Source organism: Misgurnus anguillicaudatus, chromosome 10, assembly GCF_027580225.2.
Source record: "Misgurnus anguillicaudatus chromosome 10, ASM2758022v2, whole genome shotgun sequence".
NCBI lineage: Eukaryota > Metazoa > Chordata > Actinopteri > Cypriniformes > Cobitidae > Misgurnus > Misgurnus anguillicaudatus.
In genome coordinates, this window is record NC_073346.2 from 24,652,421 (window position 1) to 24,677,425 (window position 25,005).

At 38.0% G+C, this 25,005-nt stretch overlaps 4 protein-coding genes across 8 annotated transcripts; 1 reads left to right on the forward strand and 3 right to left on the reverse strand.

Moving 5' to 3' along the window:
- Positions 1 to 6,832: 6,832 nt before the first annotated feature.
- Positions 6,833 to 11,644, reverse strand: isg20l2 (interferon stimulated exonuclease gene 20-like 2). Its single transcript, XM_055210244.2, has 4 exons — positions 11,488 to 11,644; positions 10,408 to 11,127; positions 9,998 to 10,198; positions 6,833 to 7,334 (listed from the first exon to the last, which is right to left on the reverse strand). Exons 2-4 carry the CDS (start codon positions 11,002 to 11,004, stop codon positions 7,224 to 7,226), a joined length of 909 nt encoding a protein of 302 aa, XP_055066219.2. The 5' UTR covers positions 11,005 to 11,127; positions 11,488 to 11,644; the 3' UTR covers positions 6,833 to 7,223.
- Positions 11,645 to 11,752: 108 nt separating this feature from the next.
- On the forward strand, positions 11,753 to 15,559 carry mettl25b (methyltransferase like 25B). Of its 2 annotated transcripts, none has more exons than XM_073872186.1 (8): positions 11,753 to 11,952; positions 12,392 to 12,509; positions 12,853 to 13,070; positions 13,163 to 13,225; positions 13,309 to 13,443; positions 13,598 to 14,433; positions 14,666 to 14,850; positions 15,017 to 15,559. In XM_073872186.1, exons 1-8 carry the CDS (start codon positions 11,851 to 11,853, stop codon positions 15,109 to 15,111), a joined length of 1,752 nt encoding a protein of 583 aa, XP_073728287.1. In that variant the 5' UTR covers positions 11,753 to 11,850; the 3' UTR covers positions 15,112 to 15,559. The 2 variants fall into 2 exon arrangements, with proteins under 2 accessions (XP_073728287.1, XP_073728288.1); XM_073872187.1 differs by having other exon boundaries at positions 11,883 to 12,011.
- A 7-nt stretch (positions 15,560 to 15,566) lies between these two features.
- s100a1 (S100 calcium binding protein A1) lies at positions 15,567 to 17,336 on the reverse strand. Of its 2 annotated transcripts, XM_055210245.2 has the most exons (4): positions 17,249 to 17,269; positions 16,620 to 16,713; positions 15,922 to 16,086; positions 15,567 to 15,846 (listed from the first exon to the last, which is right to left on the reverse strand). In XM_055210245.2, exons 3-4 carry the CDS (start codon positions 16,060 to 16,062, stop codon positions 15,697 to 15,699), a joined length of 291 nt encoding a protein of 96 aa, XP_055066220.1. In that variant the 5' UTR covers positions 16,063 to 16,086; positions 16,620 to 16,713; positions 17,249 to 17,269; the 3' UTR covers positions 15,567 to 15,696. The 2 variants fall into 2 exon arrangements, with proteins under 2 accessions (XP_055066220.1, XP_055066221.1); XM_055210246.2 differs by lacking the exon at positions 16,620 to 16,713 and having other exon boundaries at positions 17,249 to 17,336.
- An 838-nt stretch (positions 17,337 to 18,174) lies between these two features.
- tlr18 (toll-like receptor 18) lies at positions 18,175 to 24,540 on the reverse strand. Of its 3 annotated transcripts, none has more exons than XM_055210238.2 (4): positions 24,312 to 24,540; positions 21,153 to 22,126; positions 19,388 to 20,564; positions 18,175 to 19,181 (listed from the first exon to the last, which is right to left on the reverse strand). In XM_055210238.2, exons 2-4 carry the CDS (start codon positions 22,109 to 22,111, stop codon positions 18,735 to 18,737), a joined length of 2,583 nt encoding a protein of 860 aa, XP_055066213.2. In that variant the 5' UTR covers positions 22,112 to 22,126; positions 24,312 to 24,540; the 3' UTR covers positions 18,175 to 18,734. The 3 variants fall into 3 exon arrangements, with proteins under 3 accessions (XP_055066213.2, XP_073728284.1, XP_073728285.1); XM_073872183.1 differs by lacking the exon at positions 24,312 to 24,540 and adding an exon at positions 23,959 to 24,218; XM_073872184.1 differs by lacking the exon at positions 24,312 to 24,540 and adding an exon at positions 23,929 to 24,218.
- Positions 24,541 to 25,005: the final 465 nt, after the last annotated feature.

Below are 25,005 nucleotides of genomic sequence, written 5' to 3' on the forward strand. Positions count from 1 at the left end.
CATTTTTTATTCCACTCTGGCACAATATAAAAAAATGTACAAAGTCACTCTGTATTCTGGGGATAAACTCAGCAAGCTATCATACTGGCATTTTAAACAGCGCTATTAAAACAAGTACTGGCACCATTCCCACACCACACAGCCAAACAGAATTATATAGGCTATAATATAACCACATATATAGGAAAATATAGATAGATATTTACAGTATACGTAATAATAAGAAAGCAATATTGAAGGCAATACCAATAGTTATAGATTTTAATTAATACAAGAGGTGGTGCACTTTAGATATGTTGTTATATTATTATTATTATTATTATTATTAAAAATAATGATTATAGAACATGTTTGGCATTATTTCTGTTTTACTTAACTAAAAAATTTTTCATTCATTTGTTTACTGTAAGTAAATTAATTTAACCTATTAAAGTAAAACTTTAGGAGACACTTATAAATGTCATGAACACGTGTCTAGTCAGCAACAGAAGGCTAAAGAGTCTTTTTGCACAACCCAACACTGACAACCTGTCAAACACTCTAAAATTATTTGTCACAGCAAACAGTCAACATGGTAAACCCTTATTGTTAATGACCATAACAACATTTAAAATGAAATCCTGTCCGATTTTTTTTTTTTACTTAGTGGGACACTGAATAATTACAAAAAGGCTGAACTAAACAAGTCCAACAAGTCCACATCAACTGATGCAACATGAATACTGCAGCCTATAAGCACCGTATGACATCGACTCTGTGCTACATCGCAATAAAACTTAACAAAAAATACAAAAATCGACTTTTTATCCAAAGTTAATGTGGCAAACGACAAAATTACTCAGTAAGTGAATGTTAAGACATTAATGCATTCAATGACACATTCATAATCATTTTAATGTAAAGCCACATACCCGCACAGGTTTCTGTGTTATGATTTAATTCCGACTCGGATGGAGATGTGAATTGAGTCTCATAGAGTAAAGACTGATGATGATGGATGCGGTGCGCTCGGTCCAAAGGAAGAGAAAAGAGAGAGTGGAGGAATAAACGCGCGAGAAGCAGCTTTGATCAACCCACTTTTTTTAACCAACAGGGTTCATTTTCCTATTCGTCCCTTGGCGACATGAAGACATTGGAAAGGGACGGAGGAAAATTTAAACGTCCAAAATTAGAATATGAGAGAGAGAGAGAGAGAGAGATCTGTAAAAAAAATTGAATGCCCACCTGAGATTGTTCAAAAACATGCATTTATATTTTTAAAATAATTATTAAAAAACAAACGGTAATTCTCTACAAATGACAGAGTTTGATCAAATATTCACTGACTCTGCGTGCATAAAAGTCCTACCCAGGCAGAAAGTATGTGGGTTTTCTGTTTTAAAAGAATATTGTAACAAGACAATAAGCGAAATAATAGAAGACATGGTTGGTTGGCAAAGGGTTAATTACGGATAGGGTTGCCAACTTTCTCACTCTGAAATACGGGACAAAATGTGGCCTGTCGCAGCAGTGCGTATATGGTTTTGTATACAGTGTAATCTCCTAATTAAATATTAATTTATAACTCTTATGACCTGGGAACATACATGGTAGGTTTATTAGTTTGTTAATTTACAGCAGGTAGCTTTCTTTTAACACAGTAAGGCTACTTTTGAACCATTAAGTTTACCTTTCTAAAGCACTAAAACGTTATCGTTTTAATCTTGTGACAAACTCAAATAACATAGATTCTACAAGATGTGGTCTTACAGGGTCAGCATCAAAAACATAAATTAAAACACATTACAGTATGTGAATCAGAAGCACCAAAATGTCCTAAAGTTGAAAATGATTAAATCCTTCAGATTGATGCGTTTTAGGCAGGTCTGGATCAGCGATCTCTTCAGAATTGAGACTATGATCTTACACAAACAGCTAAGTAACGGACTATATAAAAAAGCAAACCTAAAATCGAATTATTTGACCCTCTTAAATTACTTTTTAAATGTGAATGTGCTGGGGATCTGTGATTGGATAAAAGGTGTCGTGATCAGCACTGCTGCTGCTTGAGGCACCACAAAGACAGTGGATGACATCAAAGTACCGCAAGAGCATTTCGATAGCGGCTTCTGTAGGATTTCTCGAACCCTCTCGCGGGATTTTGATGTCATCTGCCTGTCGTTGTGGCACCACATGAAGTCGAAGCCTGTTGAATCAGTCACTGGTAAGATCAAGCGTAGCAGTCAAAAAACGTCCCGTACGGGACAAATAAATTAGGCTTAAAATACGGGACGTCCCGGCTAATCCGGGACAGTTGGCAAACCTAATTACGGATATGCCGGCTACATTATTGAAAAAAGTAATGAAAAAATGTGCACTGTTGTAATGTGTTTAAAGTGGTTTTAGTTAATAATAATTTGAGTGTTATAAAGTTAAAAATTAGCTAAAAATATATTATTTTTCACTGGTTAGAATGCATAACATTAATTTTCTTAATTTTTTCCGGGTGGATCATCAAGACTATTGGTCCTCCTAGTTGTCAATCAGGAGTGTTGCGCAATTGCATTTTTTTAAAAAGTGGAGAATATTCTAAAATTCGAGAAAATCCTCCGCTACACCTTTAAGTGTTAAATTAACCCACCTTTCAAACAGTGCAACATAAGTGAATACTGAAAACAAATACTAACTTATTGTTTCCCTGGACAAGGCTAACTAAAATCAGGATTCCCACACCTTAGTTAACTTTAGATTGAAGGACCTTTCAAGGACTTTCCAGATCCAATACCCTGGGGACACATTTCAAGTGAGAGCAAGGTTACATCGAGTTACCTTTTAAGATACATCGTTACAGTTCCCTTTCAAGGGAACTCGCGCTACGTCACTGCGGTGACACTTTGGGGACACCTCTAGGGGTAAGTGTGTTTGAATGTGTATATCAAATTCAACCAATGGGGAGGCTTAACGACAAAGACAGGGTGAAGCAGGAGCCAGGAAGAATATTGCTATCTGAAATATTGAATGATGGCATTACAGGGATGCAGGAAGCATCGCAGCGTCTCATTCCCTTCTCAGGGAACAACAGTTACATACGTAACCCGAGACGTTTTCGTGTGTCAAACACAACTATGCAAAAAAGCATTTTGGTATGAATCAACATTCGCAATCAGAAGACATAAGCATTTAAAGCGAACAGTTTAGCACGTGTGCTTAAATAGTCTAGAATTTTTATGATATTATTCTACATTACACAGGGAATAATATGGATTTTTTGTATATCATGTATATTTTCAAAAACTTCCCAGGGCCTTGAATTTTTCCTCCAGATTCACAAACTTTCAAGTATTTCAAGGACCAGTGGAAACTCTGTAAAATGCATTTTTGAGCTGCATTCATTTAAAAACACCTTGTACTGACATATTTTAACATATATCAGTGCTATAGTTTTGTCTCGAGATGCACACCAGTATTGTTATTTGTTTGATTGTAAAAACTACTTAAATGTCCTAATATGGCCTGGTCCTGGCTTATTCTAAACCCTGTCCGGGAAACCCTTAAGAAACATCACTTACTGAATTTCTTCATTGTTTGCTATTAAAGGAAGGATTACTTTTCAATTGAGCAAGAGTCCAAGGGTAAATACCACAATGAATGCTTTGGTTCATTAATTTGCTGCACTACATCACCACACTACTGCTGTGAATTAAACGGTTGTAAACACACAAATAAGTAAACATTTGCAACACTACATTAATGACATAGAGTCAGTATACACACACACATACTGTACCTACTTATCATCTCTCAAACCACACATGCTGACTACAAGAAAAGAAAAATTGCATCAAGGTTGGAAACTTACAGATATCTACGCATGTAATGAGACAACTGCTTATTCAGAGAAATTACCAGTTTGTATTGGCTTGCATTGCTGAGTCACATCGGTAAATGTGAATCAAATACATTTATGAGTCATGTCTGTGAAGTCAACTGCATAATGTAACAGACTGGAGTCCGGCTTTATGATAGCAAACCATCAAGAGTCTAAAGGCTTTATTAAATCAGGATTTGTCAGTGAACCTGAAGAAAGAAGGACAAATATGGCTTTGTACATCATAGTCCTGGAATAACATATTACACAGCGGACCAAATACTCAGCCTCACAAATCCGAAAAAAAGTCATCTTTAAACACTTAATGTAGTCCAAGCAGAATTAGACTATGGCCAGGTTCACTTAGAGTTGTTGTTGTTTTGAAATACAAAACACTTTTCCATTGGTTCCTAACCCTGTTCCTGGAGACACACTAACACTATTCATTTCAGATAATCACATAAATATCTTAGATTCAAATTATCAGTCAAATGAGACATTTAAAATATGTATTGATGGTGGGAAACACTGCACTCTTTCACACACAGGTCTGACACAGCAAATCAGTAGTCTCAGAAAAAGCATAACAATTGAGAAATGTCCAAATTTAGCATAAAATGAGCCTGTAGATTCTCATCATAGAAGTCAAAGAGCATTTGTCTTCACCCATAGTTTTTTATGAAGCTACAGTACATTATTTATTGGATCTTACATTATTATATTCCTTTAATAAAGAGCAAGGGTAACTTTCACTTTACCACAAGATCACTTCTGCCTGCCAACCATTGAGGATTTTCAAACTTGATACGTTTTACAGACATTACTACCATGCACATCCAAGCCACAACCAGGAAAGTATGAAGTCACCCCGACTGTCGTCTCTGTACAACGTTTCTCTGATTTCATTAGATTTAAATTATTCCAGTCAACATCCACTGGATTTACCAGAGTGATTTGGAGAAAAATAAACCAAATACCATGATAAATTCTTGTCTGTTTCAATTCAGGCTATACACTATATTACAATACTATATTCAATCTATTAATTGTTTTTTATTAATGTAAAACATGGACTAATGGGATTGGGGTTATAGAACATTACATTTTCATCAAAAAAGTTTTGCTATATATCTAATAAAAAAATCTAGACAATCTTGACTGCCCTTTAAAAGAGAGGAACCTGATGGGTTATGAATTACAGTGACAAATCAATGGACTCCAAAAAGGTTGCCCGCACAAAGGCCGTTTCTCAATGTCAAGGATACTTCCTTGGCAGGACTAGTCCTTACAAGTCACTTCCTTCAGGCTAGGCGAGGCTCCTCTTAAGCATTCGGAGAACACGTTAAATGGAACAGGCTAGCAAGTGCACGTCATTGCGTGATTGAAAGGTGTGCTTTCGGTGCTGCACGCATAGGATTGTGGGTGATTTCAGCGCGTGAAGAGCACGAAGGATACAAATATGCATCCTTTCCTGTATATGGGATATTTCTCGAACGAAGGACTCAGTCCTTGGCTGAAATTTCGAGGATCCTCGACATTGGAACAGTCCTTCAACGGACATCGATGACGTAGCATCCTCGAAATTCTGGCTTTTGAGGATCCATCCTTGACATTGAGAAACGGCTAAAGTCTGTAAGTAGGCTTTTTGCCCAGCTGCACTAGTTCCTGAACTTCAGCCAGCTCCCTGCCCCCTGTCCGCCATCACTGGACAAACTGACCAATCCAGGTGTGCCTGACCTCAGTAGTCACAAACAAACTGATTAATCCAGGTGTGTCTGACCTCAGTAGTCACAACAACAATAATCAGACATACCTGGATTAATCAGTCTGTCCAACAATGGCAGACAGGAAACAAGGAGCCGGCCGAAGCCCAGGAACCAGTGCAGCTGGGCACAAAGCCTGTTGCCCGCCAAAGCACATTCTACTAATAGCCTCAATTGTACTATTTATTTATTGTTTTTTTATATAGGCTTGGCATCTTTTATGTATGTTAATATGAAACAATGATAAAACATATCAACAAGTAAAATTAAATAAAATCAAGAAGTAAAACAAAAAGGTTTTGAGTAGACTACATCAAAAAAAGTAGCCATCGCGATCGTTTTATCCATTGTGAAGGTTGGAGACCCCAGCACTAAATATTATCTCTTCCTCTCTTTCTGCAAAGTCCTTGCCCACAAAAAAGACAAAGCTACATTATGCACTGCACAGTGGAAACCACATATTTAAAGATCCTATAGCTCAGTTGTAGAGCATTGTGTTAGCACCACAAAAGGACATGGGTTCGAATCCATGGAATAGCAGTTTTAAAAAATACTTAACTTGTAATGCACCGTAAGTCGCTTTGGTAAAAGCATATGCCAAATGCAAAAATCTAAGGTGTAAAGATGGATTCACACCAACAATGAATAAAATGTTACTGGCTGAGTCTGTGCTGCTTGTTGGCATACCTACTGGTATTCATCACATAATGTCGCTGTTGAAACAGTTAAGCATATGGCACTAGCAATACCCAAACTGCAAGACGTCCCAGGTAATGCAGGAGCTGTTATATACTAAACGCACCACAAGTCTCTTTGGATAAAGATGTATAAATGCTCAGACTGAGCTCGCTGATGTCACCATACAGTAAATCTTTTTTTTTCAGGTTTTCATTGTTATGGATTTTCACCATAAAGAAGCTTTTATTACCAAAGTAAGGTCACTAAGGTTAAAACTTCTGGGAAACTAGTGGAAGGAAGATTTGACTGCCTCCCAAAAATCACCGAAGTGGTGCAACTGGATTCCTAAACACAGACTGACTGATGATTGAGTGCGTTTGGATGAAAAAGAGCTTTGACTATAATCTTAGGAATAGCAGTAGGTCTGTTCATTTGGACAGTTAAATACAGTAGGGGCTGTAATTCATGTGGTGGTGTTGAATTCACAGAAGAAAAATGCTGACTCATCCTGTTCGTCAGACGTAAAAAGAAAGCCAGGCAGACAGAGGAGCTCCAAGGGCTTTTACTTGCCACTTACTGCAAAGATTTTGAGTTTCGTCTCAGTTTCTGAATGGAAGTGAAAGAGATGTGCGTGTACAGAAGGCATCATGTCCACATTTTTGCAAGTTGACAACTGTTGCAAAGCGGCAACAGTTGAGAGATAAAATGAGTTTTTAAAAAAAAAAAATCACTTCTGTGGTACAGAAACTGAGGAGCCCCCTAGTGGTTTTTACCGCCAACTATCGCTTTTCTAAAAGTTATTAAAAGTAAGAAAGTCTCATTTTGAACATGTTAAAAAAACAAGACAATAACAAGATTGGTTGCATATGAAAAGTTACTGCTTCAGATTATAGCAATATCATTTTCTGATTCGAATCTACACCATTACTCCATTTTTAGCTAATGGCTTCAGAGGCCAGTTTTCTTTCCCACTCAACCTCCACTACTTTGTACAGCTCCATGGTGGCTTTGGCGTCTTCTACTGATGAGTGGCCTCTCCGCCCAGTCTAAAAAAATATAAGAAGAGAGTTTTTCAGTGGAAAACTTTAAAGCCATGCTTTAAAATAGTCTTATCCAAAGCTCTGAAACGTCCTCTGTGGTTTACACATCTCAATTCAACTTATGGATTCTGAACAGGGTTGTGTGGTATACATCTGTTTATGACTTTAAATTTGGCTAACAAACATGATGCAGAAATAAGATTAAATGTTATTAAGTAACTTTTAAATAATTTAACATTCAAAGATATTCATAGACTACAATGTGTAATTCACTTTTATATGCTGTTTGCACATAATTGTGTGTCGCCTGTTTTTATACACAACAACCCTGTAAGGATAAAAATCTGCCCACTCATTTTTTCTCAATAAAAAAATAAAATTGACTTCACTATGCACAGACCCCGCCCACAACCATCTAAAGACCACAATTAGGTCATAATATCTATTTTAAAACTTTTTTTATAATACATTACAGCACGATCATTATGAAGAATGAAGTAAGGTGATTGACTTATTATGTATGTTTTATGTACCAATATTTAGGGTTGGGAACTGGTTCTGTTTTTAAAAGGAACTGGAACCATGCGAAATTCTTAAGTTTCGGTTCTAAAAGCAGTTCCGATGTACAAGCAAAGCGCTGGAAAGGGTCATTTTAAATAGCCATGTGTTACCTCATGAATATTAATTACGTTGAGCCACTGTTTACAGTCACGCAACCAAATTAACGCAGCTTACAACAGAAAACACTTGCGCTGTTGAGGTAAGCTTTGTATACTTTTTTTGAGGGCGCTCGATGCGCATTTAGTAACAACATGTATGTAGCCCGTCATGTGTGTGGTTCTTTTTTTCAAAATATGTGTTCTGCGCCTCGAGAGATCCTGTGTGCATCACGTGTCTTGTCAAAAAAGTACCTGCTGCAGATGCGTCTAAAGGGTTTATGATAAAAAGCGTTTGCCAGATACTCGCATCATCTCATGCGTAACTACTCGTGCGTAATATACACTCACCTAAAGAATTATTAGGAACACCATACTTATACTGTGTTTGACCCCCCTTTCGCCTTCGGAACTGCCATAATTGTGACATTGATTCAACAAGGTGCTGAAAGCATTCTTTAGAAATATTGGCCCATATTGATAGGATAGCATCTTGCAGTTGATGGAGATTTGTGGGATGCACATCCAGGGCATAAAGCTCCCGTTCAACCACATCCCAAAGATGCTCTATTGGGTTGAGGTCTAGTGACTGTGGGGGCAATTTTAGTACAGTGAACTCATTGTCATGTTTAAGAAACCAATTTGAAATGATTCAAGCTTTGTGACATGGTGCATTATCCTGCTGGAAGTAGCCATCAGAGGATGGGTGGTCATAAATGGATGGACATGGTCAGAAACAATGCTCAGGTAGGCTGTGGCATTTAAACGATGAGCAATTGGCACTAAAGGGCCTAAAGTGTGCCAAGAAAACATCCCCCACACCATTAAACCACCACCACCAGCCTGCACAGTGGTAACAAGGCATAATGGATCCATGTTCTCATTCTGTTCATGCCAAATTCTGACTCTACCATCTAAATGTCTCAACAGAAATTGAGACTTATCAGACCAGCTGAGTGGTACCCGGTGGGGTCTTTCGCTTTTGTAGCCCATCGCCTCAAGGTTGTGCGTGTTGTGGCTTCACAAATGCTTTGCTGCATACCTCGGTTGTAACAAGTGGTCATTTCAGCCAAAGTTGCTCTTTTATCAACTTGAATCAGACCTCTAGCATCAACAAGGCATTTTTTCGCCCACCGGACTGCTGCATACTGGATGTTTTTCCCTTTTTACACCATTCTTTGTAAACCCTAGAAATGGTTGTGCGTGGTTGTGCGTGAAAATCGCAGTAACTGAGCAGATTGTAAAATACCCGTCTGGCACCAACAACTATGCCACGCTCAAAATTGCTTAAGTCACCTTTCTTTCCCAGTCTAACATTCAGTTTGGAGTTCAGGAGATTGTCTTGACCAGGACCACACCCCTAAATGCATTGAAACAACTGCCATGTGATTGGTTGATTAGATAAGTGCATTAATGCGAAATTGAACAGGTGTTCCTAATAATCCTTTAGGTGAGTGTAGAGTTTACTGTTAAGGGAGGGTCATATTTTTAAATTGATATGAATTTAAATGCTCTGTTTAAAATATTTTGACAGTGATTAATAAACACAAATGGAATTGTTTAAGTGTTGTTCATTGTTTTTCATGTTTCTTTCATTATAACGGAATCAAAATCAGAACTGGGAATTGTTATGAAGAACTGGAACCAGAACATTTTCTTAAAATACCCAACACTGTATATATATATATAGCTGGGAGGAAAGCAGCAGCTCATTTGGATTTAAAGAGACACAATAACAAAAACAGCACTTTTTCCTGCACACACAAAAATGGGCCTTTTGAACATGGTATAATAAATAATCTATAGGGTATTTGGACCTGAAACACCACAGGCACATTCTAGGGACACCTTAAACTAATATTACATTTAGAATTTCATCTAATACTGGATTTGTTCAGAGTTCCTTTTAACTTTATTTGACAGCTGAACTACACACAGTAGCCTACTTTGATTTTTGTGGTTCAGATGAATGTGGGACATCTCCTCACTCATTTTACAATGTGCTACACTCACTTGTATATCCTTGTTGAAGAGAGCCTTAGTAAGCCTCTTTAGAGATGCAGGTTCATGCTCAGGAAATCCAGCTTTCTGGTTTAGAAGTGGAATCTTGGTGGTATCTCGCGTTTGGCAAGCAGGATGGAAATATTTTAAGGCCTTGTAGTCATTGTGGATGGCATGGCCCACAACCACTTTCCCTGTTATTATCTTTATAATCTGTGTGCAGAACGTAAAAACGCCATTTTGTCAAAACATAAAAAGAAGCCATTCTTCATTACATGTAATTAAATGCTAAGTTTTGGTTAAGCAGATGAAAAACCAATGCCGCCGCTAACAATGTCAAAGGGTTTCAGAAAACACCTACAGAAAAGTCTAAAACATGTTACATTCAGTAGTTTACTTTAAGTAGGGATGATGTCCTGTACCTCTTTCTGCGCATGATGAAAGGGTGTGGCATAGCGGAGATCCTGCCTCCTGATTCCACTCCAGCGTGTACGATAATCAGTGACAGGGTTGGTAGGTTTAATGAATTCATCATAAATGACATCACCATTGTAAGAGACAATACTACAGCGGCCAAGCTCACCAATGGACCCCTTTGGTCCTGTTCCTACCATCTCACAGTCCATTGCTACATATTTTAGAGGTCCAGAAGTGGGGGGCACCATTTTCTTTGTTGGTTTTCCCTGAGATGTGCAGGCAGTGGATGAAACTGAAGTTGAGGATTTCTGACAAAACATCGGTGTTGAAACGAATGACGTACTGGTATGAGGCACGGTGGTGTTAAACTTGGGAAAAATAGCACCTGCTTTCGATTGCTCCTCTCCGTTGATCTGTGTGTGGTTTTGCTTTTTACTTCTTCTCCGATTTTTCCTTTTGTTTTGTTTGTCTTTTAATAAACCCTTCCGCATCAGGTACTGTTTCTTTTTAAGGAAACGTTCATGTTTCTCATTTCTGTTGCATTTACCTGATTTGTCATTTTTACTAGAGTTTAAAGTCAAATTAAGCGAAATTCCTGACATACTTTTCCTCAAACAAAGGCTAATTTTAAATAATTATACTTGTCAATACATACAGTACAGGCTCAGTTGATACTGCACAGGACTGGGGGGCTAAAACAGGAGAGTCCTCGATGTGCTTTCACACTTTAACAGGAGAAAAGAGAAATTAACATAAAGAAAATTAAGAAACAATAATAGGTATAAATAATTATAAGTAACATTATGTTTTTAAAAAATATTGACTATAGACTTTATTAACTAGAACCATCGCAAAGAGGGACAATTCCACAGGAGTTTACCATTCATTTTACTAAGTGTAACACAAAGATGATTTAATACAATACATTGTAATTCAATCTATAGACTCGTTATCAGTTAAATACATCTGATATGTAAACCATTATAAACATATGGCTTCATGAGCGTTAAGTAGCCAATACTTGTTAAGAATCACACACTGTCTATCGAACTATATACCGCACATTATTTTGTTAAAATACATACCATTATTTTGCTGAAAAACGACCGATAATCTCAAAACACGAATGTCTTCTGGGGTACAAAATACCCACGTGACTAGCGGTGGCGCACACAGTGTGTTTCCGGTTCAGAGGGGAACGTTGAACACGTGGTTGATTTGCTGCATGCAAACATTCAACTTCATGCGGTGCTGCGCAGATCATTCCGGTTATGAAATCAAAGTATCGCAAGAGGGATTTTAATGGTTAGACTTGTACTGTAATCTCGCGGTACTGTGATGTCATACGCTGAATTAATTCGACACACATTTTTGTGCAAACGCTAAACAAAAGAGCCAAACGAAGAAGCACCTTACCATCTGTAGTCTTCATGTAGTTTTTGTGTGAAATGTTTGTGGCGACTTTATCCGAACATGAGCAGAGAGGATTGGCCGAGAAGTTGACAACCCTCCTGTCAATCTACAGACATATATCGGACTCCTACATTATAGTAATTATTGAACAGTTTTCTTTGTACCTATTTCTGTGTTTCATCTCGTATTGGCGAGTGTAAGTTAACTGTAAACGGATAACGTTATTTGCTAAAACCAAATTGGGTTATTTTCTGTTACTGAAAAATCCAGCATAAGCTGGTAGCTGGTTTAAAATGGCAGTAGCTGGTGTAAACTGGTCCTCCCAGCCTGGCAAAGCTGGTGGGTCAGCTGGTCTTTCAGCCTGACCAGCTTAAAAAGTGACCAAAACACAGCTAGACCAGCTTTCTACACCAGCAATACAAGCTAAAACCAAGCTGGGAGACCAGCTAAAACCAGCTCACCAGCTTATGGTGGTCTTAGTTGGATTTTTTCAGTAGGGTTACCATCATGCATGAGACTACTAAAATATTTATGCACTGTATGTTAAAGTGTGTCGTTGTGTGTCTGTCCCCGCAGGAGTTTTTCAGTGAGAATTTGTGGGACACTCTACCTGTGAGCTGGCAAAAAGCCCTCGGTGATCTTACACCACCACTGATCGCAGACCTGCTACTGGACAAAGAGTTAAAGGACCGGCGTTACCAACACCTTGTTTAGTCTAAAATCACCTTTAGGTTCATGACAGTGCATAAGTTAGACCAAAATTAGATAATGCTTCATGAAGTAGCACCTGAAATAGTTTTCAAGTATTCAAAAAGTTGCCAGGTGCAGATATCACTTTTTGGCTGTGGTCCCCTTACTGTACAGATCTGAAATATGTTTATAATGAAACAAAATTTTATTTGAGCATAAAATGTTTTAAGGGCATGAGAAGTGCAAAGTGTATTGTGTTGCTTGTACTGTATAGCAACGTACAGTGCGCACAGAACTTCAGGTAGATCATAACAAGTATTTTTATGGGTTTTATTTTTGTCTTTTAAGTTACCCATCTGTGTGGCCTTTGTCCTTACTGGCACTGCGAACGGCAGCACATGCACTGTCATTTCCACGTAAAGCACCAGGTGGACACCAAGAGGATCCAGGTGCACAGATGTGGGATGAGTTTCAGTCTAACCAGAGTCAAAGCTCTTTGTTAGGACATATTTTCCGTAAACACGTTAAACCCAAGAAGCAGCATGAAATCCGTCGACTTGGAAAGGTATGCGTTCTATATGTCTTTTTTATGTTAACGTTCATTTACTAGACAAAACGGTTAATGTGCAAATGTTATTTTTCAAAACTTTCTCCCAGCTGGTTAAGGAGTTGTGTGACCAAGCTAACTGTAACAGTGTGGTTGATGTCGGGTCTGGACAGGTACAGCTGTGCTGTTTTGTACTATACTTTATTAAAAACATCTGGCTGTTCAGCTGTAGCCTACTTTTATTTTATCCCTGCAGGGCCATTTGACACGTTTTCTGTCTTTTGGACTTGGCCTACATGTCGCTGGAATTGAGGCTGACCCTGCCCTGGTTTCCATGGCCACCAAATTTGATAAACAGCTCTTATTGACACTAGCCAAAGAGAGTCAAAAGGTAATATATTACAATTATTGTTATCATTTTTTAGATGCATATATTAGATGTGTTTTTGTAGACATACATGTAAGATGCTGTATTTCTTTGCGTAAACATAGCAGTTTTATTTTATATCCCAATGACCAACTTTTCATCTGGTTTTCTGTTGCAGTCAGAAAAATCTCCATGTTCTGAACCTGGTCCCACTCCTCGCCATGTGGTAGGCTGGGTCGACCCAAAAGCATCATGGGAATTTTTTATCAAACAGCTTGATATCACAGAAAATAATGGACCTAACACTTGGCGGTATACAAAAAAACTGGTATCAATGCCATCAGAACTAAAGCTCGAAGTTGAGCAGAATACTTGCCGAACCAATGCAGAGGAGTTACAAACTACACGTCCAGCTGACACGCATTTTTCTGATTCTGTATCCCAAATAAACACTCTGGTTTTTCCATCTGGAGTAAAACCTAAAAACATGTGCAGTTTTGCCAGTGAATCACCTGTTAACATCTCACCTTTTATTGGGCCTGAAGTGACAATCCCAGATGGTGCAGAACAATCAAATAACTTTGTCCTTACTGGGCTTCATGCCTGTGGAGATCTTAGTTCTACGCTTCTTCGCCATTTCGCAAACTGCCCCCACGTTCAGGTCATCACTTCTGTTGCTTGCTGCTATATGAAAATCTCAACTCAGGAGAACCCAAACCCTCCTGGGGTGATACAACCCCAAGCCTCACACGTCCCAATAGAGCATTCAGAATTTGGTTATCCAATGAGTGACTGGGTACATGGGTTACCAGGGCACCAGTTGTCCTACAAGGCACGAGAGGGGGCTTGTCATGCAATAGAGGACTATCTCCACAGGCTGAGAGAGGAGAGCGGTCTGCTTCGGACACATTGCTACAGAGCTGTTTTAGAAACCATCATCAGAGAGGCGAGACCCCAATTACGCAGGCCAGGAGTTCAGACTGTTAAGAAAGCCCATGCATTATCGTTTTCAGAGTATGTAACTTTATTGTGGCATTGTGAATTTTATTAGGTTGCATATAATTTTTTATATTTGAGGATTAATGGGATTTATTGTATTCTTACTTAAATTGGTGATTCTCATGTAAAGTTCCTCTATAGTCCAGTACTGAAAGTTACCTTTAAAATCACCATAATGTTATATATCATCATGTTAAGGTTAAGGTGCTCTTTCTGCATTATGCCAAGAACCTCTGTTTCCTCACAGGTATGCTCGCATGGCATTGCCACGGGTGGGTTTACCCATTGATCTCCCCTTTAACCCTGACTGTGTAGATGCAATGCTAGCACAGCAGGGCCGTGTTGTGGCATACTTCAGCCTTGTTTTACTGCTTGCACCTGTGGTGGAGACTCTCGTGTTATTGGACAGAATGATTTTCCTGCAGGAGAGGGGTAAGTGAAGCAGAGCAAATCACTCAATGGTGTAAATAGCCTGTTAAAATGAACATCTCACACCCTATTGGTAGTTCACCCACCCTTAGCATTTAAATAGTTGTTTAATGTTTAAATGTTTTTGTCTACAGAAATACTTGAGGTAATGTGTATTTGTATTTTTTAGGTTTTCAGAGTAAACTGATACCACTCTTTGATGCCGTTTTGTCCCCAAGAAACCTGGTGCTAGTTGCCGTAAAGCCCACAGCAACACAGAGCTGAATTGAGTTTCATGCACATTAAAAAAAATGAACGATTTCAAATCAGAACCACTGAGTTTAATGTGTTGTGAAAGATTGCTTGCTTTAAAAGATATCTTCACATAAGCCACATGAAGTTTAATTGCTAAAATGAGGTCAGAATTAGAGTTTTCATTTTCCCAAAATGAACTACTCTGGTTCATTGTTCTTATGATGTAATTCTGTTTTTTAGCACTTGCATTATTTATTAAAAACAGCTATGTTACAGTCAAAATGTATTGCTTTAAAATGTTTAATACTTTACAGACATTTGCTCAAATGCATATTTAATACATGCATAAACTTTCATAACTCAGTAAAGGTTTAGACAAGGTTGCATCAGCTACTGAAAGGAAGCTTGTAGTTCCTGCTTTATCCTCTAGATGACGCCCTTAACACAATATCATGTCAACCTCCAATAAAGCATTGCAAAAAAAGTTTACATTTCCAGCTGTTTATTTTCATTTCATCTCATCAAAGTCACATGCAGATAAATAGCATTTACAAAATGGTCTTCTGCAAAAGACAGCAAAACTGAGAATAGACATACAGTATCAAGACATGACATTTAGTTCTTCATGCTTTCAATAAAGAATTCATTGCACGCCACTGTGAGAGCAGCGACCAATACAACAAACTCCTGAAAGTCCACCTCTCCATCTCGATTTTCATCCAAATCAGACATAATCTTCTCCACAACCATAGGGTCTTTACTCGCCTACAAGACAACGGAGTTATTCACAAGGTTTCCATAAATATGCAACCTGTTAATATTTAAAAAAGGAAAACGTACCGATAAAAAGTCATTGAGTTCACCCTGAAGCAAGCTTTTGAGTTCAGCTTTGCTCAGTTTGTACTTGTCTCCTTCTTTGGAAGAGTATGTGTGGAAAACTTTAATCAGGCTTTCCATTGCACTTTCCAGCTGTGAAACCATTTTGCTGTCTCAGTAAACAAAACCCTGCAAAAAGATTTTCATTGCAAACAGCAATGGTTAACTTTTCAATAAAAGTTGCCCCATTTTAAACACCCTAAAATAGGTCATTGTAGATACCCATATAATTATTAAACATTTAGTTGGTCACAGAGTCAGTACCCTCATGAGGTACACTTACTGTACTGCTTAACAATAAGTAAAAATCCCAAAAGGGAGCATATTAGTACACCTAAGGCTGTTGAAGGGTACAGCAGGTGTGCCTGCTGAGGCACTAATCCTGACAATGTATGAAATTGACAATACAATCTACTAAAGTGCTGTCAGATAAATGTAATATTTAAGATTTTATTTCAGCAAGTGTTCCTGCTTAACAGGTAGATCACTGAATTTGCAAAGGGCATTGGTTTGATGGAACACACTGGGAAAGGGAACACATTGATAAAATGAATAGCTTCACTGCACTGTAAGTCACTTGGGATAAAGGGTGTCTGCTAAATGCCTGCATGTTGATTACAGTGCAAATCTTTTAACCCACTAGATAAGAATGCATCACTCACACTGACATCTGCTGACCCCATGCCCTCCAACCACCCCACTAAAGGATCCAATTTCTGTGCTGCAACAGGCCTTTTGGCTCTGGCAGGCTGATGACTATTAGCAGGGACAGGGAAGACAGGTATACATCAATAATTCAATCAGCCTTTTGTATGAACTAAAGAGGCAGAGACTGATTATTCAGCATCAAGGCATGGAGGATTATGTTTTTTGTGTGCTTCTATAGGCTCAAATTAGCAATTGGCTGAAGTCTAATATAGAAACGCACAATAGTAACAGTACTCGTGAGTCGAAAATAAAAACAGCTTGATTGTTTTGAAATAAATGCACTTAATAAACTAGAAGCTGTTCGGTTACCATGTTTACATGTGAATTAACCTCAAGTGCCTAGTATATATTTAAATAATATGTATAAAATGTAAATGATCTGCTGTTAATTAGCAATTAATAAAACATTTTTATTTAAGTCTTAACAAATACATATCTAACTACCACAGTATACTTAATGAGGATTTTATTCTTAATTGTCACCGTATTGTTTTGCATACCTATGCAATAATTCACAATAATAATTGTAAATTAACGGTGCCGTAATAATATTTTTCCGCAAAAAACAAGGTTTTTTACTTACCGAGTAAAATGAAGCAGCTAACAACACCTGAGTGAGCCAGTTACCAGTATCCAAACCCATCTCATTAAATAGCGTCTACTCACCTGTGCAGGGGAATCATGTGGAGCCGCCTCCAACAGCAAACCGCCTACTCGTATAAACTTTTTTAAAAATAACGTGTTCAGGCATATAATCTGATTTTAGCGTCTTATTATGAAATCAGTTTTCCTTGAAAGATAAGCCGAAAATATACACAGATAGACTTTTGTACACCAAATAAATATTGCGTTAATTATTCTAAGTAAAACACAAGGCGTGTGTGGTTCGACTTCATGCGCTGCGGAGACCGACCGTATGACGTCAGAATACCGCGAGAGCTGTGATTTCGAATCGCTCTCGTGGTACTTGGATGTCATGCACACCAACCGTCCTGCGCATTGTGCGCAGCATCACATAACTGGTCAAACATATCTAGTTGACAAGTATGGCGACGTGGTTTATTACTAACTTTGGTCTGTTTTGCGGAGTGCACCCGTTGGATCCGGAAGATAACGATAAAGCAAAGATAACATCTATTACTGATTCCTGTTAGTCAGTAAAGGCTCTTCCTGTGCTGGAAACTGAGGCACAACTCTTGTTTCTGTGCAGCTTTGAAGCCAACTTGGAGAGGTATGAATTCCTGGCATGAATCCATCTCATATCCCACTTGGGTAATCACGCCTATCACTTAATAAAAAAATGTTTTAAGTGAAGGTGCGGTCAATGCCTAGTTCACGGAATGTCTTTTGATAAATGGAAAAAATGACAGGAATCTCGTTGTGCAATGTCGTGAATGGAGTGATACAAATATGATAGGCATGAAGTTTTGCAATTTCACAACTTCTTAAAATCATGTAGTAAAAAATTGTGACATTTGTCTAGTTTCCATTGAAAGAGAGATGAGTAGATTTAACAATACACATAGATGTTTTTTTTATTATAATAAATGATTCAATTATATTTTGTCACTTATCTTCAACTGCACCAGACTCTATATTAAAATAATTTGAACTTTGTAAAACATAATTTAATTAGTTGTGTGTAAAACTCTGAGCCAGATATAACAATATAATATATGCGATCATCATGGGTTTTATTGCAGTAATATAACTTGTTTTAGTAAACATAAGTTGGTTGACAGTATTGCTGTTCTGGCCTAATCAATGTGTGTAAATACAGTATGCTTGCATGCTAAGCTTAATAAAACGTTATTGATTGTCAAAGCAAGCATTGGTGATGTCAGGTTCAGTGAGTCATTATTTCATGTTTGTTTTGCTCATTGACTGAGTCGTAATGCATTTCTGAAACATTTTCCAGATCTTTCCAATCAAATAAATCACGCAAACCTTATTTAAAAACGTTGGAAACAGCCTGCAATGCTGTGTACACAGTAATGTTGTGATCCTTCTGCAAGTAGAAAAATAAAATCTCTTTTGTCTGTTAAAGTCATCTCTGCCACTGGTTATTCTTATGCATGTTCTCCATCAGACAGTTGACTTCTATTATAAGTCTTTTTGCTAATCTGGTGGCCATCTTCATCTTTTCCTTTACTGTCTGCAGACCTCTGGTTCTCAAGTGGCAACTCAATCTGGGACACCGACCTCACTGAAGACAGACGGCTATGCCGGCTCGCTGTGCGCTCTCGTATTACGTTTGGTTTGCCCAGAACGCTTCTTAGCTGGACCCAGAAGTAGTACTGCTCTGTGGGTTTCTGGGGCCACTCCAGGTAAGTTTTGGTACTGAGCATCTTTTTGAGCCTGCAGAATTTACTTGGCAAAGAGGTGGGATCAATGGGTTCCTTTAGGACCAGTATGACATCACTGAACGTCTTGCCGATGGCCCGCTGTTGAGTGAAGTAGAGCTCATAGTTGCACCACTCGCTGTTCACGAAACTGCGGGACAACACGAAGATGACCTGAATAATGAAAAAAACATGTTATGACAAAAGTGCAGAAAGCATGTGTTTGTGTATTTGTGTGTTTGTCTCGCCAAAGTGATAGATCTGGAAATCTGTCCAATTTGATATACAATCTTAGTGTGTTGCTTTAGTAAGAAGGTTTATACATACACATAATAGTATATTCGGACTACTTTCTTTTTAAGTAACCATTTTAAACAAACCTTGCGGCTATTTTCAATGTTCTCAATGATGTTGTCGATGATCCACCTCCCTGGAAGGAAGTCTCTTTCGTGGATGCAGAGTCGATAAGGAGGCCGAGCGTTCTCTAGACAGGGCAGCAGTTGCTCTCGGACCCAATCTGCATCCGAGTGACTGTATGAAATGAAGGCATGAAATGTGTAGTTCATATCCTGATCAGAACCTTCTTTATGGGCTCTGTACTTAGCTCTGATGATCTGGTATGTAGCTTTAATGTACCAGGGCACATGAAAGATGTAGCACACAAGCACGATAGCAAGTACAACAAGAGCTGTTACCGACACAGAGATGATGATAACCAGTTTAATATCACAGGCTATATGGCCAGGAAAGTATTTGAACACCATTGTATTGAGAAGACGCTCGGGGTGGTAACATTTGTAGTTCTTCGGCCAGTCCGTTATGTTCACCTTTCCTTTGCTTGTGGTTTCTTGTATGAAGGTATGAAGTTCGCAGGTACAGTGATAAGGGTTGTTTCCTGCAGTCAGTACACGAAGGCTAGGCATGTCCTTAAAAGATGTCATGCTAATGAGACCAAATGAGTTTCCATCCAAAGCGAGTGTACCCAGAAATGGATTCCTCCAGCCGGATGGGATGAACTTGATCTTGTTGCCGCTAAGTAGGAGCACTGTCAAGTTGGAAGCCTTCTTAAAATAGTCCATGTCAAGTTGGTCTATGTCGCTGTATGAAATATCGAGGTAGATTGCCGAGGTGGGGAGGCATCTAAAACTGTTGCTCATCAGGCTGTTGTGATTAGCGATTACTTTGGTAATGGTCTTTCTCCAGTTGCAGACACGGTTTCCTATATATTGCATTTGATTGTAGCTCATATCGATTGTTTTCAGCATGACAAAGTTCTCAGTCAGAGTTGCCAACTCAAAGAGACTGGTTAGCCGATTACGACTGACATTAAAGGTCTCAAGTAAAAGCAACGTGTTTCTGTTGTTACATAGCGGGTAATAAAGATAACTGTCCCTCAGTTGGTTGTTAGAGATGTCGAGTAGCTTGGCGTTTTTCATCTCTTGCAATGAGTCACAAGGGACGGAGTTGAAGTTCACGTTCCATATCATAATTTGACGGATATGATTGAGCCAGGTAAAGCGCCAGTCAAAGCGAATAATATCTGGATTGCTGATGTCCCTTCAGAAAAAAAAACACCAAGATCACATTTAAGATAAGTTATTTGTGGATTTACAGTAGGCATATGTTAAAAGCAGTGGCGGCCGGTGACTTCTTTTTTCGTGGGTGCTCGATGCGAAGTTCATCACAACATGTATGTAGCCCGTCATGTGTGTGGTTCCTTATTTCAAAATATATGTTCTGCGTGTCGAGTGATCCTATGTGCATCACGTGTCTTGTCAAAATAAGTGCCTGCTACAGTGCAGACCCGTCTAAAGGGTTTATGATAAAAGAGACGCTAGCGTTTGCCAGATACTCGCATAATGTCATGTGTAGTCAGAGTTTACTGTTAAGGGAGTGTCTTGCGTGTATTTTGTGAACGTGTGTATCTCTTTTATCATAAATGGTTTTGACGCGTGTGCAGCAGGGACTTATTTTGACAAAACACGTGATGCACACGGTTCACATGATGCAACAAACACATATTTTGAAAACGCAAAAAACACACACGACACTCCGAACACTTATTTTGAATTTGCGCCCCTCGGATGAGCAGTCACTAGCCGCCACTGGTTAAAAGTTATTACACTTTAAGTTAGTAAAACTTACGAAAGAACCAGCCTTTCCAAAGTCAGGTTTTTCACGCTGGATCCTTGTGTTATGTTCTGTGAACGTGCAAAATCTATATATAGGAGTTCCAGGACTTTTATTTGACTGATAGCTACATTTTCTAAAGCCATTCTCAGAACTTGCTCATTGAATTTGCCTCGATAAAAGGTCAACACTTGCGTATTCACACGCTGCAGGCCGTAAAAAATATCCTGTTTACCTGTGTAGTACTGAAATTCAAAAAGATTTCGGAAACGTAGAACATCAAATGTTTTGTTTTCTAAGTCTTTTAATATGTCTGGGAGCACATTTGGTGTTTTGTCCAAAGCTATGTCTAGCCACAAGCTTTTTGTTCTGAGGTTCTTGAAAAACCCAGTTTCATAAGTTTTAAGACCAGTACCGGTTTTAATGGCAAACTTGTGTAATGAGAAGTTCCTTAACACATAAATGTCAAATTTTCCCAAAATACTGACCAAGGGTCCACCAATAGACAAAAATTTTAACTGACTTAAATTCAATAAACCAGGACCCAGAAAAGCTTGTGTGTACATATTATTGGATAAATCTAAAACCTTTAAATGTCTGAGCGACTCCAGAGCTTTGAGGGGAATTTGTGTCAAGGAATTATTAAATAAATTAAGTTCCTGCAGCTGAAGATTTCCCTGAAAGGCATCGTCCGCAATCAGTGAGATATTGTTGAAACTAAGCGTGAGAACTTGCAGATGACTGAAATTAAGAAAGTCTTGTTTGTGGATGACTTGAAGGGTATTGAAAGAGAGGTCGAGCACTTCCACACAGGCTGGAAGTTGTGTAACTGGCACATTGTTTAGCCGAAGACCTTTACAGTCTGCTGCACGCCCCTCGGCTGTTATTGCACAGGATTGTTGAAGTTTAACTGGCTTAATGTGCAGAAAGGCCTGGAGACTCAGAAGCAGAGGAAGCAAAGCAAACGTTCCCATTATCTTCAATTGAATCTGTAAGAAAACAGAGGAAAATGGAAAAATGTTGAAAGTATCTTATCAGTTAAATGTTAATAAGTGTAGGAACTAGGAAGGAGGCTTTATTAGATTGTGGATAAGGTGCAGTAAGCAAATCGGGCTCATTTTTGGTTTTTACCTAAAAGACAGAAATTATTGGAATTATGGTAATATAGTTAATTATAGTATGTGATTATAATTTAATGTTAATTAGAGAATAAGAATGTAGTGGCATTAGAACACTTAATTTCATAAGTGTTTAAGGTGATGCCACAGCATGTAAGTTTGTTATTCTTGGAACAAAAAATCTGTATCGTGCTAAAAGAGTATTTCACAATACTATTACTAAAGCGGTCTGACTTAATGCCTTTTAATGATGCAATTTAAACAATGCGGAAATTTCCTCGTTTTAACAAAGCTCATTGTTTAATGTCACTGATGCCTTTATTTCTAAGAACATTGAGTATAATTCATAAATCAATGTCACAAGTCTTTGACAGCAGTTTGGATACATATCTGCGAGAAAGAGTGATAGTGAGATATGTCTCAGAGGCTGTCAATACAAGCCCCTTTTTTTTCATGACTTAAATGTGCAGAGTAGATTTTTACCAGGAACAAAAACAGGATATATTGTGTTCTTCCTAAAAAAAAACAGACCACTCATTATGTTTTAAGTTCCCTATTAAGATTCAGTGGTTCACCAGAATATTATTATCTTTCTCTTCCCACATGAATGTTTGATTGAGTAAAATGATTTTGTTTATATTGATAATGAACTTCAGACCCTTTAGATATTAAACAGACGTTATTGACACGGAAACTGATTTCTTGCTCCAACTCCCACCTGGAAATCTTTACACGCATGAGATGTCTGATTCAGACAAATCAATGTGATGACTCTCCCACATAAGTAATTTCAAGCAGCTGGTTGCAACAAACACCTTTAAGAAAATTCAGAGTAATATTCTTGCTTTTATAATTTATTTTTTTATTTTTTATTGTTTTAACAGCTGGCACAAAATGTGTGACAAAGTCTTTTTTAAAAATATCTGCTTATCTTTAAATGGCAAGCTAGAATACTCTGAGCATGTTTCAGTTTACCAAGTTTGAAATAAAGTAATAATTAACCATAAGTCTACAGGATCTGTGCAAGGAACGTGATTACGTGAATATAAGTTATCCTAAAAAAGCACATAAAACTTCAAAGCTTTTCAAGTTCTTGTAATGGCTTATTTATAAGTTTATGTTTTATCATTGTTATCTTCTTTACTATTAGTTCCATGCCTTCTTTTTTTCTATGTATGAGGTGAAGGAGCATCGTTTGTAAACATCGCCTACCGTAACAATATATTATTAAAAACATTAAATCCTCAGAGAATGTGTGCAAAAACACAAGAACAAACAGGATGTTCCTCAACCTCTGTAATATTACAAACATTTTTTATTATAGACCTGTTTGACTTAAAGTTGTGTAGGTTTCTTGAATAAATATTATTACACATACAAATATTGGGGGAAAAGTGGCAGCCTCCGCGTGCGAGCATGATGATGCGAGATCTCAAGAGTGTTTATAAAACAACATTACACGTGGCCTCTAACTACTATTTCTGGTAATGCGATAACCCTTACGTAAACACTCCTACAATCATGACTCTCATACATTTTTAAATCTAAGATGTAAAGACTTGAACAATTATGATAAGCTGACTTGTAAAGCATAAGTTACTGTTACCGAAATTATTCGTAAAGCGGATATACTGTAGCAATACATTTTGATAACACCAATAAAGTCTGCTTACCTAGAAGTACGACATGTAAAAACAAGTTACCTATAAAACTTGTTGAAAGACTGCTCAGGGCTGGTCCAGATCTTTCTCACAAATGATACAAGACAGCCCAAAATACTGAGAGGTAGTTATGCGTGCCAGTGATCGGATCATCTTACTGAAGTCTGCCCATAATAAGGTAAATCGATTTACAACCATTCAGTTATGGCAGATTTATGGTGATACGAATGTAGGCTACTGTTGTTCTTGTAAAATCATAAAATTCAAGCAGCTTCCGTCTTATTTTGAAGTCGTAGTTCGGTTAGTTTTTAGAATAGAAGATGTGAACACCGAACCATTAAATGCTTTTTTAATTCGCGTAAAAAGTGTGCGTGCGTGCGTGGGCTTTTACTCACCTTGCCGACACGATCCGGGAGTCGCGTGGATTATGCTTGTTCATAGAGATAAATGTCAAGTAACCCTAGTCAGAATTTGCATCGGTTGCGGAATATTCGCGGTAGACTGACCGACACTTTTTGTGCTTACTCTGTATTAACCTAGTTTAGAGTTTGCCTCGGAGTAGTGTAGAGTGCTTCACCTCTTAAAGGAGAGTCCGGCTTACAATGGTTGCAAGTTCCTAAATCACCTCTTACAGTAAGCACACTTTGACGTCAAAAAAGTAAACATTGGTAAATTTATAGCCTATTTATAGCCTTATTTTTTTCTTCTTAGCAATAGAACATCTTTTATAGGGATGCTAAAAATACTAATACTTAAAAAAATCACTAATACTTTATTAAAATCTTGCATTGCACTGTGAACTAACATGAACAAACAATTAAAAGCTTTATTTCTATTAACTAACATTAACAAACATTAATAAATACTTTAACATGTAGTGCTCATGGTTTGTTCATGTTAGTTAAATTATATACAGTGGCCAGAAAAAGTATGTGAACCCCTAGGAATGAACTGGTTTTCTACAGTGATTTGCCATAAAATGTTATCTGATCCTCATCTAGGTCACAACAATAAACAAACACAATGTGCATAAGCTCACAAGACATAAATAATTCCAGTTTCTTGTGTCTTTTTTGGAAACCCCATTAA